The sequence below is a fragment of the Taurulus bubalis genome (assembly GCF_910589615.1).
Source record: "Taurulus bubalis genome assembly, chromosome: 20".
NCBI lineage: Eukaryota > Metazoa > Chordata > Actinopteri > Perciformes > Cottidae > Taurulus > Taurulus bubalis.
Genome location: NC_136608.1, coordinates 980,787 through 993,844, shown reverse-complemented (window position 1 = coordinate 993,844; position 13,058 = coordinate 980,787). Strand labels below are relative to the sequence as shown.

Below are 13,058 nucleotides of genomic sequence, written 5' to 3'. Positions count from 1 at the left end.
CTCTTGTCCTGTGAGTGTTCAGTGCGTCTCCAGATGTTCAGGCTTCAGTTCCGGCTGAATCCTTCAAGTTGCTGTGAGGAGGTCCATGGTTGCATCTGAAAGGCTTTCTGACTCTGGTGTCCCACTGAACTGTTCACAAGACAAAGCCTCAGTGACAGACTCCAGCTTCCCGATGGCAGACCATAATGACTGCTGCGATAAAGAGGTGACATCCATTGGAGGAGCTCAGACAGCAGAGGGCAGATGGAATACTTATGGAGCCTGCTTCTCTTTCCAAACTGCATACCTTGTGGGACTTTACTTAATGAAGGTTTAATTAAGATTTCAGAAACGCACCTCTTATCTAGATGAGTTCCGAACAGCTGGGAGATAATGGGAAGACTCTTCTGCAGGTCTGAGATAAGAACTGTATGACCTTCAGGATGCATCTACACTCTAGTGGCTGAACAAGTGAAACCAAACCTTTGGGACATCCTGTGCACTCGGCTGCAGACACATTGTTGCTCATGTTTCCTTCTCAGGCGCCGTCTGTGGGATCGCTTTGTGCAATTAACCTGTCAATGTTCCAATGCCAGTTGTAGTGTGGACCGATGACATGATCCCTGCTAGTCGTGGTTGCGTTCGCTTTGCTAGACTTTAACCGGGTTCTTCTACTTCCACCATCTAAAGCTTTGTTAGATTCCTTTTTTCTTTTACTATAATAATAATAAACTATAATACTACAGCGGCCTCCTGTCGGTGCTGGAGGGCAACACACTGTGGAGCGAGGCTCTAGTCAGCGACAACGGTAACAACCGCAATCGCCTCAATGAACGCCCAGTGAAGGTCCTGGCTTTTGGGGTTAAGTGTCTTGCTCCAGGACACATCAACGTGGACTAGTGACGCCGGGGATCGAACCGCCGATCCTCTGCGGCTCTACCACTGACCCACAGTCACCACAATGAGAGGCTACGCGTACTGGCGGCCTCGGCCTGAAGTAGCTTGTTACCTGGTCGGCCAAGGAGGTGGACAGCATGCTCATTAGCTCCCTCTCTGCAGTCAGCCGCCACATCTGCTCCCATCTCAGCTTCCGCAGACGATCCAGGAGAAGCAAAATGACCCCTGGAAAACACACACACACACACACACACACACACACACACACACACACACACACACACACACACACACAGTATCTTAAGAGACAGAGATCAGTATCTGGCTGCCTGCTGAAGGTGATAAAGTATAAAGTCTACCACGAGGCTCTGAATCACATCCGTGTTGTTCCAGCTGAACGTCTGGATCTGAACACTAAATCATTCTTACAAACTTCTGCTCTTTTTATTGCTCACTTTCTCCCACAACAAACTGTAAACATCAAAAACAAGCTCTTCTTCTTCCCACTTCCCTGGCTAAGAAAACAATTCCAGGCAGCGACAAAGAGCATGACGCAGCCGGTGTTCAGAGGGAGAGACATGGTGAATGTATTCTGTTGTGAATTGGAACAAACAACCTTCTCTCGCACCCCGCTGTGCTCCATCTGTTGCCACGGACACAAAGCCCACCAGCCGCCGCTGAACTGGAGGTTCTCTGTTTAATTGATGTTTTGTGTAAACGCAACACATGCGTTCTGTTTCTGAGGTCTGCTGCTCAGTCACACTGACTTTAAGAGCAGAACCCAGAACCTTTAGGAGCAGAACCAGAACCTGCTGAGTGTGAGCTTGCAGCCTGGTGAAGCGCTCTGGTCTCGGTCAACAGAAGCATTATCCTGCAGCTCCACACACAGGGAGCTACACGTTAGCTGAGGAACGACCTGCAGGAAGATATATAGGCAGGGGACATCAAAACAATGTGGAATGGAACCAAATCAATTTCACAATCATTGTTTGGAAAACGTTTCTCCATACAGCTGGTAATGAGCCTGTATATTTCAGGATTTATTTAAGGGAGAAACCTCACTGCTGCTCCACTTCTCCTGTTAGGCCTCGACATGAAATACAGATTTAATCAATCAAATGTTTTTCCTGTTGTTTGTCATTAAAAATGCTACCAATCAAATTCATCCTTAATTTGTTCATTCGGTCAGTTTTAGCAAACAATTCACAAAAGGAGTGAAGAGAGAGAACTACAACTCTTCATGCAACATGATTGAAGTGGCAATATCATGGTATTGTGCGTATTGTTCACATTATCAATATTTTATTTTGAAATATCACGGTCATCATCAACAGCAGTATATCGCAGCAACCCTAGTTTTAATTCTCGATTACATTTTATAAACCGGGTTAAATTAAGCCATCTGATTGTTTCTTAGCTGTGATATAATATATCACACACACACATATATATAACCATAACCCTCTGCAGAGGATGTGTGATATAACCCTAAGCCTCTGCAGAGCAACAGGAGTACAAGCAGGTCTGACGCAGACTTCCTGTTGCCAGCAGGCAACAGGACAGTAGGAGACAGTAGGAGTCAAAATAAGCATGTTGAATGTCTCATGCCATGGCTGTTGTCACCTTCTGGACCAGAGGAGCTACATGAACAGAAACTTTGAAAGATTGCTATGACCCCATTGGACTTTTCCTGCCGTCGAGGAAGAGTTTATTAAAGCTAATTCTGATTCACACGTCTACATTTAATGCACGACCTTATAATTTCCCGCTTGGCGTCAGGACAAACAACAGCCCTCAGCTGGGAGATATTCATAACATGATATGGAGGAAATGATAATGTCGCCTCGGGTGGAGATAAGAGCCGTGACAATGGGGAAGGAAAGCATCTCATATATCCCTCCACAAGGAGAACCAGGGGCTCTATTCCTGATATCTCTTGGTAAAAACAGTTGGTCTCGCCGTCATCTTTCCAGTAGCGAGGACCAGTGACCAGTGACTTCATCCCTCATTTCACACCGAGCCTCCAACTCCTTTCAGACAGGAACCATTCCTCTTCAGGGGTCTTCCCTCCGTCTGGTCAGATGGAGGCAGAAGAAGCGACCGTTCTGCTCAGCACGCCTTGTCTCAGTGTGTGGCCCGACACATGGGGTTCAGTCCAGAGGGCAGGAGGCGTGGCCTGTCAGGAGGCGTGGCCTGTCAGGAGGCGTGGCATGTCAGGACAGCGTCCACACGCTTCACCCGAGCCCACAGCGCAGTGGGGCTGGGCCTCTAGCAGGAGCTGTGTCCTCACCACGACCCTCCGAGAGGGACGCATCCCGTCCTCTCTGAGACGCATCCCGTCCTCTCCAAGAGGGACGCATCCCGTCCTCTCCGAGAGGGACGCATCCCGTCCTCTCTGAGACGCATCCCGTCCTCTCCGAGAGGGACGCATCCCGTCCTCTCCGAGAGGGACGCATCCCGTCTTCTCCGAGAGGGACGCATCCCGTCCTCTCTGAGACGCATCCCGTCCTCTCCGAGAGGGACGCATTCCGTCTTCTCCGAGAGAGACGCATCCCGTCTTCTACGAGAGGGACGCATCCCGTCTTCTCCGAGAGGGACGCATCCCGTCTTCTCCGAGAGGGACGCATCCCGTCTTCTCCGAGAGGGACGCATTCCGTCTTCTCCGAGAGGGACGCATCCCGTCCTCTCTGAGACGCATCTCGTCCTCTCCGAGAGGGACGCATCCCGTCTTCTCCGAGAGAGACGCATCCCGTCCTCTCCGAGAGAGACGCATCCCGTCCTCTCCGAGAGAGACGCATCCCGTCCTCTCCGAGAGAGACGCATCCCGTCCTCTCTGAGACGCATCCCGTCCTCTCTGAGACGCATCCCGTCCTCTCTGAGCCGCATCCCGTCCTCTCCGAGAGGGACGCATCCCGTCCTCTCTGAGACGTATCCTGATACATTCAGTGTTAAGCGTCCGAGACGGAGATGAAGCGGTACCTGACCTGGTGCTTTTACGCACATGTCAAACGTTCCACTGAGGAGCATCGGCTACACCACTGGACCTGGAGGCTTTACTGGTTTTACTGACTGCACCCAGTAGACTGTGTGGTCTGGAATTTTAACTGGTTCCTTTAGCAAGAGCCATTTCTTTTCTGACTTTACAGAAGAAGAGACAGACATGAACAAGAACACTAGTTTTGCTGTTTGTATTTAAAGTCAATTACATATGAAATGCATCATTTAATATTCATTCCATGTCAATTCTCGATAACTATCAGCCCTTGTATGCATTCCCCAGTACATTTATCTCGATAAGCAAGCTGTTTATAAACCATCACATAAAGTAGCATCAACATAGCTCAAAACTCCTGGAAGGCATTGGAGGTTTCTGAGATCTTCCATAAGCTGCGTCACCATTCCCATATTTTGCATGAACGCTTTAATATAATTATGGCACATAGGGTTAAATGCTAACACGACAACTTGACTTTCTCCTGGACTCACCGGTGTTGAAGCCTCTGCCCAGCGCCGGCCAGGGTCGATGGTTTTTCCACAGGTTCCCCAGGTACCAGTCACTCTGGTTCTCCACCAGACCCAGAACCTGCTGACCTGAGAACAGCACCACAACACAACGTCATTGCTTTTTCACTTCCTCTTCCTCCACTTATTTCCTCTATAGCTTTCATTAGTTTAACAGGAATTCACTGAAGAGTTTATTTCATTATCCACGTTCTTGTGTTATTATTCTGTAGTTATGTATTGCATCCTGTAGGTTTTGGCTCAAGTAATATGGCAGTTTTCAGAAAACAACATTTACATTTTCTGTCAATGTTGCATATTTTCAATATGTGGTGTTCAAGGCCTCTGGAGTTATTTTATCATGACACATGTCATTGAATTCTTTTGGTGTAGACTCTACCACCAACCTGGCCTTTGCTCTAAAACCAGCTGCTGAGTTTCACATGTTTTCCCTAAATACTTTCACACCCAGAAAAAGCTGCAGACTTGTTGCTTAAAATCTAATGTAACACAGCCAGGCCTGCAACACAGGCAGGCCCAGAGGTGTGGAGGTGTGGCCAGCACATAACGCACCAGTACATCAGTACAACAACAGAGTTTTGTCCTTCTCACCACTTGCCTACCTCTATTTTAAAGGAACTGCTTCTTAGAGCAAGACTCATGCATTGGCTAATATTAGCTTATCACAGATAAATCATCCAATAAATAATAACAAACAGCAGTACAGAGACGTCAAAGAAAAGGTGATATAGAACTCACACTGAGGCTCCCTGTATACGCTTTTATATTTTTATGGAACAAACATGTGTTTTGTGTTATGTTATGTGTTTTTAAATATTGTTATTCGCATCAGCCTCAACAACCCAGTATTATTGGGATAAACAATTTTCTAAATTAATTCTAATCACTTGTTTGATGGGATACGTTTTTAATGGAAACTCAACACTCATATTTCCCACTGATATTTTTAATGTTGAGCCTTCCATAAAAGGGGATAATATACCTTAAAAAAAAGTGACTAAATAGACTTACAATGCAACGTAATTAGAATAAATGTCTGCGATACAAGGTCGCCAAATAAAGGCCTGTTTCTGCAGGTAAATAAAAGGTCACTAATTGAGAATATATGGTAATCACATTTCAGGATAAAAGCTTTGAAAACTTATGATAAGCTAAATCATTTTTTAATCTATTTTATCTTGAGATCATGTCATAATCTGCAGCTCCCCTGCAGTCTGGACGCAGACCGTGACAGAGGACCAGGGCCTCATGGCAGACTTCAGGGTCAGCTGGTTCCACCTTGAGCAGCAGAAACATAATCCCTTCATGAAGGGCTTTGATGTCTGAGTCAACGACAAAGGAGGGACTTTAACTGCCACCTCACAAATGGAGTACCGCATCAACGTGCAATTCAAGGTGGAATTTAATGCTCAATACTACGATGCATTTAAAGTTCTGAGCCACTCGACAAAAGGCATTAAGAGGACAGGAGCGATGCAGGAGATGAGGGGACGAGAGGCTTCAGGGCCAGAGATTATGGAAGGCAAGCTGGGCCAGATAAAGGTCGAGGAGATGGCCATTAAGGAGGAGAGAGGAGCCCGGAGTGTGGCAGTGGCAGCTTTAATGAAGGCTGTAAGGGAGATTAATGAGAGCTTATTGGAGCAGGCAGCAGAGCAGCCGCCGCCTTTAGAGAGGCTGCAAAACAAAGAACACATATCTGCCATCAAGGTGATGACTGAGTGGGACAATTAGAGCTCAAAACTAAACCGGGCTCCTTTAACGGGACAAACTTCAGGTGATTCTCAGAGAAAAGCCTGGAAGCTGAATGTGGGAAGAACTTTTCTCCTGAAACGTCTACTCCAGTCTGATTATGGTTAAACACCTTTGACTGAAATTAAGCAGTCAAATTATAGTTAATGACAACTTAATCATGTTGGAATTCCCCAAAATATGTATTTAACAGCAGCAGAAGCACAGGCATATAATGTGCATACCATCCCCTGAAGTGAAGAATCAGGTTTGCATGACGTTTAGTCCTCTATGTCTACAGGGAGCAGGTCCTCATCACAGTGTCCTCCATGCAGCACCACCATGTCTCTACTGCAGCCCAGACGGACCAGACTCTGAAGACCCACAGGCCTGTGTGCTGCTGCTGCTCATAAAGACATCCAATAAACACAACAAGACCAGTGAAGGAGTACTGCAACTACCCTTCACACGGTCAACCACAGCATGAGCTGAGCAGCTTGAGTCTCGCCTGCAGCTGCTGGACGACATGAGGGCATGGTTGGCTAACGATAGCTTGTGTTTGTAAAAGTGAGATATTTGAAGCTGTATAACTGGTTAACTATGAACTGGTGTTTTCCCATTGAGAGCAGCAGAGCATATATGATCTAACATACTAGCAAAATGTTGCCTTTTTGCACCTCCAGCAGACAGGAACATGATCGCTCGTTCTAGCTCATGTTTGTGTCACCTGATGAGTCCAACGCTCGGTCTCTCTTACCTCCGTTTTTAGTCCCGACTAACTCCTGAGTGAAATATCAGCCTTCAGCTGCTACATGCTCCACAGAGTCTCTGCTGTGCCTGTCTGCTGATCTGCCAGCTAGCAGCCCGACTGAATCCTCACATCCACAATGTGAATGACTGAGCAGCAGCTAGCCGTGAACACCTCCACCATCGTTTCCTCAAATAGAGTTGGTTTGCAGTCAGAGAGCCATGACGGGCAAGAAAAAGGAAGAAAAATCAATACAGCTGGACTCTGTTTCCACGAAAAGAAGGAAAGGAATGAAGAGCTCTGGTTTAGAATATCTTCAAGGAAATAGCCCATTAAACAAGGTGATTATTTCACTGTTCACACTCTGTATTCAAACACAGCCACTGCATCAGCATCCACAATCTCCCAAACAGATTCATTCACATTACACTGTTCACTTGCTATTGATCTGTAATTTAGCGAGCGGCTATCTGGTCCGAGAGTCCCTGAAGGATGAAAGCCGATATCTGCTATTCAGCAATTACAGTCTGGTTAGAAGGCATTACAGAGTGGGACAGAATACAATGTAATGTCTGCATGTCCCACCAAGCAAAGTCCTCACACAGCCAACCTCAGGTCATCAAGATCTATCCTCCAGCATGTGAGGGGGTGAGCGGTTCTTAAATTAGCTGTGGAGCTACGAGGAGATCAGTGGGAGTCTGTCCTGCTGAGTCAGTGGTGCTGATACGAGTAAAGATGAATGCCAAGGTCAGCAGAGCCAACACTCTTCAGCTCCACATGGAGCTCACCAGGAGACGCTAAGGAACAGATATTCTGTGTATACCATGAGCCACATTCAAGAGGAACCTTTGGAAATGATGTTTGAACGTAGGTGTTGTAGGACATTCAAGGATTAGACTATTATGGAGTCATAACACAAGATATTCCATTTCAACGATGAGTACCAGTGTAGCACCAACTTCTAGAACTAACTATCTCACAATCTCACACTAACTATCTCACTATCTCACTATCTATAACTATCTCACTATAACTATCTCACTATCTATAACTAACTATCTCACTATCTATAACTATCTCACTATAACTATCTCACTATCTATAACTATCTCACTATAACTATCTCACTATCTATAACTAACTATCTCACTATCTATAACTATCTCACTATCTATAACTAACTATCTCACTATCTATAACTAACTATCTCACTATCTATAACTATCTCACTATCTATAACTAACTATCTCACTATCTATAACTATCTCACTATATATAACTAACTATCTCACTATCTATAACTATCTCACTATAACTATCTCACTATCTATAACTATCTCACTATAACTATCTCACTATCTATAACTATCTCACTATAACTATCTCACTATCTATAACTAACTATCTCACTATCTATAACTATCTCACTATCTATAACTAACTATCTCACTATCTATAACTAACTATCTCACTATCTATAACTATCTTACGATCTATAACTAACTATCTCACTATCTATAACTATCTCACTATAACCAACTATCTCACTATCTATAACTATCTCACTATCTATAACTAACTATCTCACTATCTATAACTAACTATCTCACTATCTATAACTATCTTACGATCTATAACTAACTATCTCACTATCTATAACTATCTCACTATCTATAACTATCTTACGATCTATAACTATCTCACTATCTATAACTAACTATCTCACTATCTATAACTAACTATCTCACTATCTATAACTATCTCACTATCTATAACTAACTATCTCACTATCTATAACTAACTATCTCACTATCTATAACTAACTATCTCACTATCTATAACTATCTTACGATCTATAACTAACTATCTCACTATCTATAACTATCTCACTATCTATAACTATCTTACGATCTATAACTATCTCACTATCTATAACTAACTATCTCACTATCTATAACTAACTATCTCACTATCTATAACTAACTATCTCACTATCTATAACTATCTTACGATCTATAACTAACTATCTCACTATCTATAACTATCTTACGATCTATAACTAACTATCTCACCATCTATAACTAACTATCTCACTATCTATAACTAACTATCTCACTATCTATAACTAACTATCTCACTATCTATAACTATCTTACGATCTATAACTAACTATCTCACTATCTATAACTATCTCACTATCTATAACTATCTTACGATCTATAACTATCTCACTATCTATAACTAACTATCTCACTATCTATAACTAACTATCTCACTATCTATAACTAACTATCTCACTATCTATAACTATCTTACGATCTATAACTAACTATCTCACTATCTATAACTATCTTACGATCTATAACTAACTATCTCACCATCTATAACTATCTCACTATAACCAACTATCTATAACTAACTATCTCACTATCTATAACCAACTATCTCACTAACTATCACCAACTATCTATAACCAACTATCTCACTATCTAGAACTAACTAACTCTCTCAATATCTAGAACTAACTATCTCACTATCTATCACTAACTATCTCACTATCTATCACTAACTATCTCACTATAACTAACTATCTCACTATCTAGAACTAACTATCTAGAACTAACTAACTATCTCACTATCTATCACTATAACTAACTATCTCACTATCTAGAACTAACTAACTATCTCACGAACTCTAACAAACTCTCACTATCTCTAACAAACTCACTATCTATAACTATCTCACTATCTATAACCAACCCAACTAAACATCTAAAACATACTTCTACCCCCGACCACCACTTTTGTTCTCAGATGGAACACTTTAAAACACTTTTTCTTTAAATTTTTATCAATTCCTTTTCCACACAGGAATCCCTTCTTTTGGACATCCACATGAAGCACTCAGCATAACTACACAGCACTTATTTAAAAACCTTTACAGCTGATGCTCCTGTTGACAGAACCAAACAGTGGAGCCTAGTTTTCATTCAAAATAAATCATGGCCACTGTGTTAACCGTCTGCCAAATTAATCATAGCAGACAAGGCCACATTGCCTCCTAAGAATCATATGACAGAGAACAACGAGGATCAGTTTGAACTGAATATTAAAAACAGTAAACACTGCATCAGTCAGCCAGCAGCGACATCATCCCTCACTGCTGTCCTCCTCCACCCAGCACTCCGTTTAGCAGCTGCACAGGATCACAGATCACATTCTAACTCAAGTAATATGGCATTTTTAGTCACATTTATCATCAGTTACGTTCTTGTTTCCTCATAACAGAATGACTTTTCCCCTGCAGGCATTTTGACCTTCCAAGATAGGAAAAGAAAGCCAAGTGATCAGCTTAAAAGCATCTCTGTCACATGAGGGTTGAACTGCTGGAAGAGGGAGGAATGATGTGGCGAGCAGCTAGAAAACAGCAATACTGTAAAGTGTTCCTCCTCCAGGGCCAGGAAGATGCTACAGTCATACTGCCAACGCCTCATCTGCCATTAGTTCTGTGGATCGCAGAAGGGCACCGATCCCATTTGGGATATTACCTGCAGGAGCGGTTTGAATTGGGTTTGTATCCCACCCTCTTGAGAAGATGTTCTGAGAGCAGCAGAGTCTGGTATGGCATAACGTTCCTGCTCTGGCGAAGCCAGTAGACTGGGATAACGTCTAACGGTGCATGACTTCCTTTTCGGGCTGCAACTAACGATTATTTTAATAATCGATTAATCGGTTGATTATTTTTTCGATTAATCGATGAATCGGATAAAAACATTTTTTAATCAAAAAAGCGTTAATTTCCAACCCTTTATTCAAAAACAGAAGTGACAGTGCAAAACATCTTCAGAAAGCACAAACAGGTTGCTCCTTGAACATCCCTGAGCTGTTAATTAAAACAACAAAATGGACTAACACTAAAAACATACACATCTATGCTTTACATCTGCCAAATATGAGCCCTTTTTACTGTAATTGATCCCTCCAGAGGCTGCATTTACATACCCTGCTTTATCAATATGTATGAAATACTGGACAGAGGGAAGCTGTACTGCTCCATATAGAGCGTCCTCTTCCTTAAACTCTTTCATTCTGGGTCTCTTATGACCACGAGATCACGTTGTTGGCTAAGCCCAACGACGTGATTTGCTTCATTCTACTTTGAGTAAAAAAAAAAAAACCTTCACCAGATCCGCCGGTGTGCCGGTTTCATGTTAACGAGTGACAGCGTGAACTGAACCAGACCGGGGGGTTACGGTATGTTTCATCACGTTACGTTTTTTTACAAGCAAGACTGAACTGTAACGGAACATAACGTAACTTTAACGACAATACACAATCCAAACACGTTAGCTAACGCGATAGCAAGCTGACTAGCTTCCATTAAAAACAAGTTTGAGGAACATGAAGACGCTGATTGGCCAAGACTCGACTCGTCAAAGATCTTCTATTTTTGAGATGATCACGACCTCAGCTTTTCTCGTGTCTCACTCCAATTTCAGAAACGCTGGCCGGCCAGTTGCTCTGCTCCGCTCTTTTTTTTTTTTTTCTCCGCGACTTATTGCCCGGCGTAATAATCTCGCAACACAACGAATCGATAATGAAATTCGTTGCCAACACTTTTGATAATCGATTTTTATCGATTCGTTGTTGCAGCCATACTTCCTTTTAATATCCACAAAACCATCAATACAATTTCATAGGCAAGCGGCTGAGGAGCTCATTTTTATAATACACTTTTGAGGCTCTTGAAAGGTCTGAGCTACGACCCATCCAGTCACTGTGTTCCCCATGTACGTAATGGTGCCTCATGCTGCGTTCACACCAAACGATTTTTTTGCCAGAGTTGGAAAATTTCAACTTCAAAAATTTCAACTTGCGCCGTGTCAAACGCGTCATTCGCAACACGTTTGGTGTGAACGAAGCATTGGCCTGTAGTCTTAGTCTGGTCCTGGTCTGTACATGCACACTTAGACGTGTGGCTGCGTGTATGCATCTGTTGGATGCTTAAGATTCTTACTTGTGTGAACACATTTGAAAAACTCAATTCTTTAGTTTATGCCTCAATAGGCGGGAAGGTGTTGTGCTTTGTTATTGCCGATATAGGCGAGGAGAAGCCTCCCTGTACTACAGAGTGTTTGGTCCTCCCATCAGAGCGCTCCATCTTCTCTCTAGCGTGATGCAAATCACATTATCTAGTTGCATATCAAATCAATCACTTAAAAGATAAGGCCTTGAGGGCTATTTGTACTGTACAATATGTTGCCTAAATAACGACTTTTCCCTGAATTACCATTGCTTCTGTTTTTTTTGGCATTTCAAATGTGATCAGAGAATCATTGACCTTTGTCAAAAGACACACCTCATTTATTGCTTTTGGTACGATCGGGCCACTACTTTGAAGATGTGTTCTCTTCTCGTTCATCAACGCCTTTCAGTCTCAAAAAGTCTGACCCTTTTTTATACTGGTGTTGCTGGAGATTTCCAACTGCCGATCAACTGTGAGACAGTACCTGGTTACAAAATGATGTACTGTATTTGTAGTATAACCTTCCCTTGTAGATCCTCAGTTAAAACTCTGCAGGGGCACCGCCAGCTTATTCAGTAGAAGAGGTGCAGTACTTGAATACGTTCTGCCACTAGGGAAGGACCACGAGAGGGAAAGCCCCAGGCCTCAGGCCGGAGGCTCATGAGGCTAGATGGGTTACAATCCCAGTGTCAGTGTATGGCTCTCTAGTTCCAGCTCACCAGCTTTGTGGAAAAGCTTCATCACACCAGTGACATGCAATTATTGCTTATGTCAATCAAAATGATATAAAACTGTTAATGTTCTGCTTCCCTAACTATACTCTCTCCACTTCCATTCCTGTTGTCTCTCACGCCAACAGCGATCATTGGGGGTAACAACACAGATAAAACAATGAGAGCAGGACTGCTGATGAAATGGGTTTCTTTGAGGCCGTTGTCAAAGTGTCAGCAGCTCTTAAAGTGTGATATTTAACTGTGTGATCCCACCTGAAGACTGGAGGAACAGAATTGTCTGTCATTTCAGTGAGGCTTGGTTGTGAGAAGCAGCCGCTGAACTGTCACTGCCTAGAAAGACGAGCTGAGGTGGAATTAAATTATCCACAACATGCTGATGCAGCTGCCAACTTCAGATAAGGATGTGATGTTCTTCCCGCTGTAA

General features: G+C 43.1%; 1 protein-coding gene across 3 annotated transcripts in view; it reads right to left on the bottom strand.

Annotated features, from left to right (window-relative positions):
• large1 (LARGE xylosyl- and glucuronyltransferase 1) overlaps nucleotides 1-13,058 on the bottom strand; it is a gene marked incomplete at both ends in the record, with an annotated part of 60,696 nt that overhangs the window by 17,571 nt on the left and 30,067 nt on the right. For all 3 annotated transcript variants that reach the window (XM_079235955.1, XM_079235956.1, XM_079235957.1), the window contains 2 exons: nucleotides 989-1,101; nucleotides 4,363-4,467. In XM_079235955.1, the coding sequence (XP_079092081.1) occupies nucleotides 989-1,101; nucleotides 4,363-4,467 (218 nt within the window). The remainder of the gene's footprint in view (nucleotides 1-988; nucleotides 1,102-4,362; nucleotides 4,468-13,058) is intronic.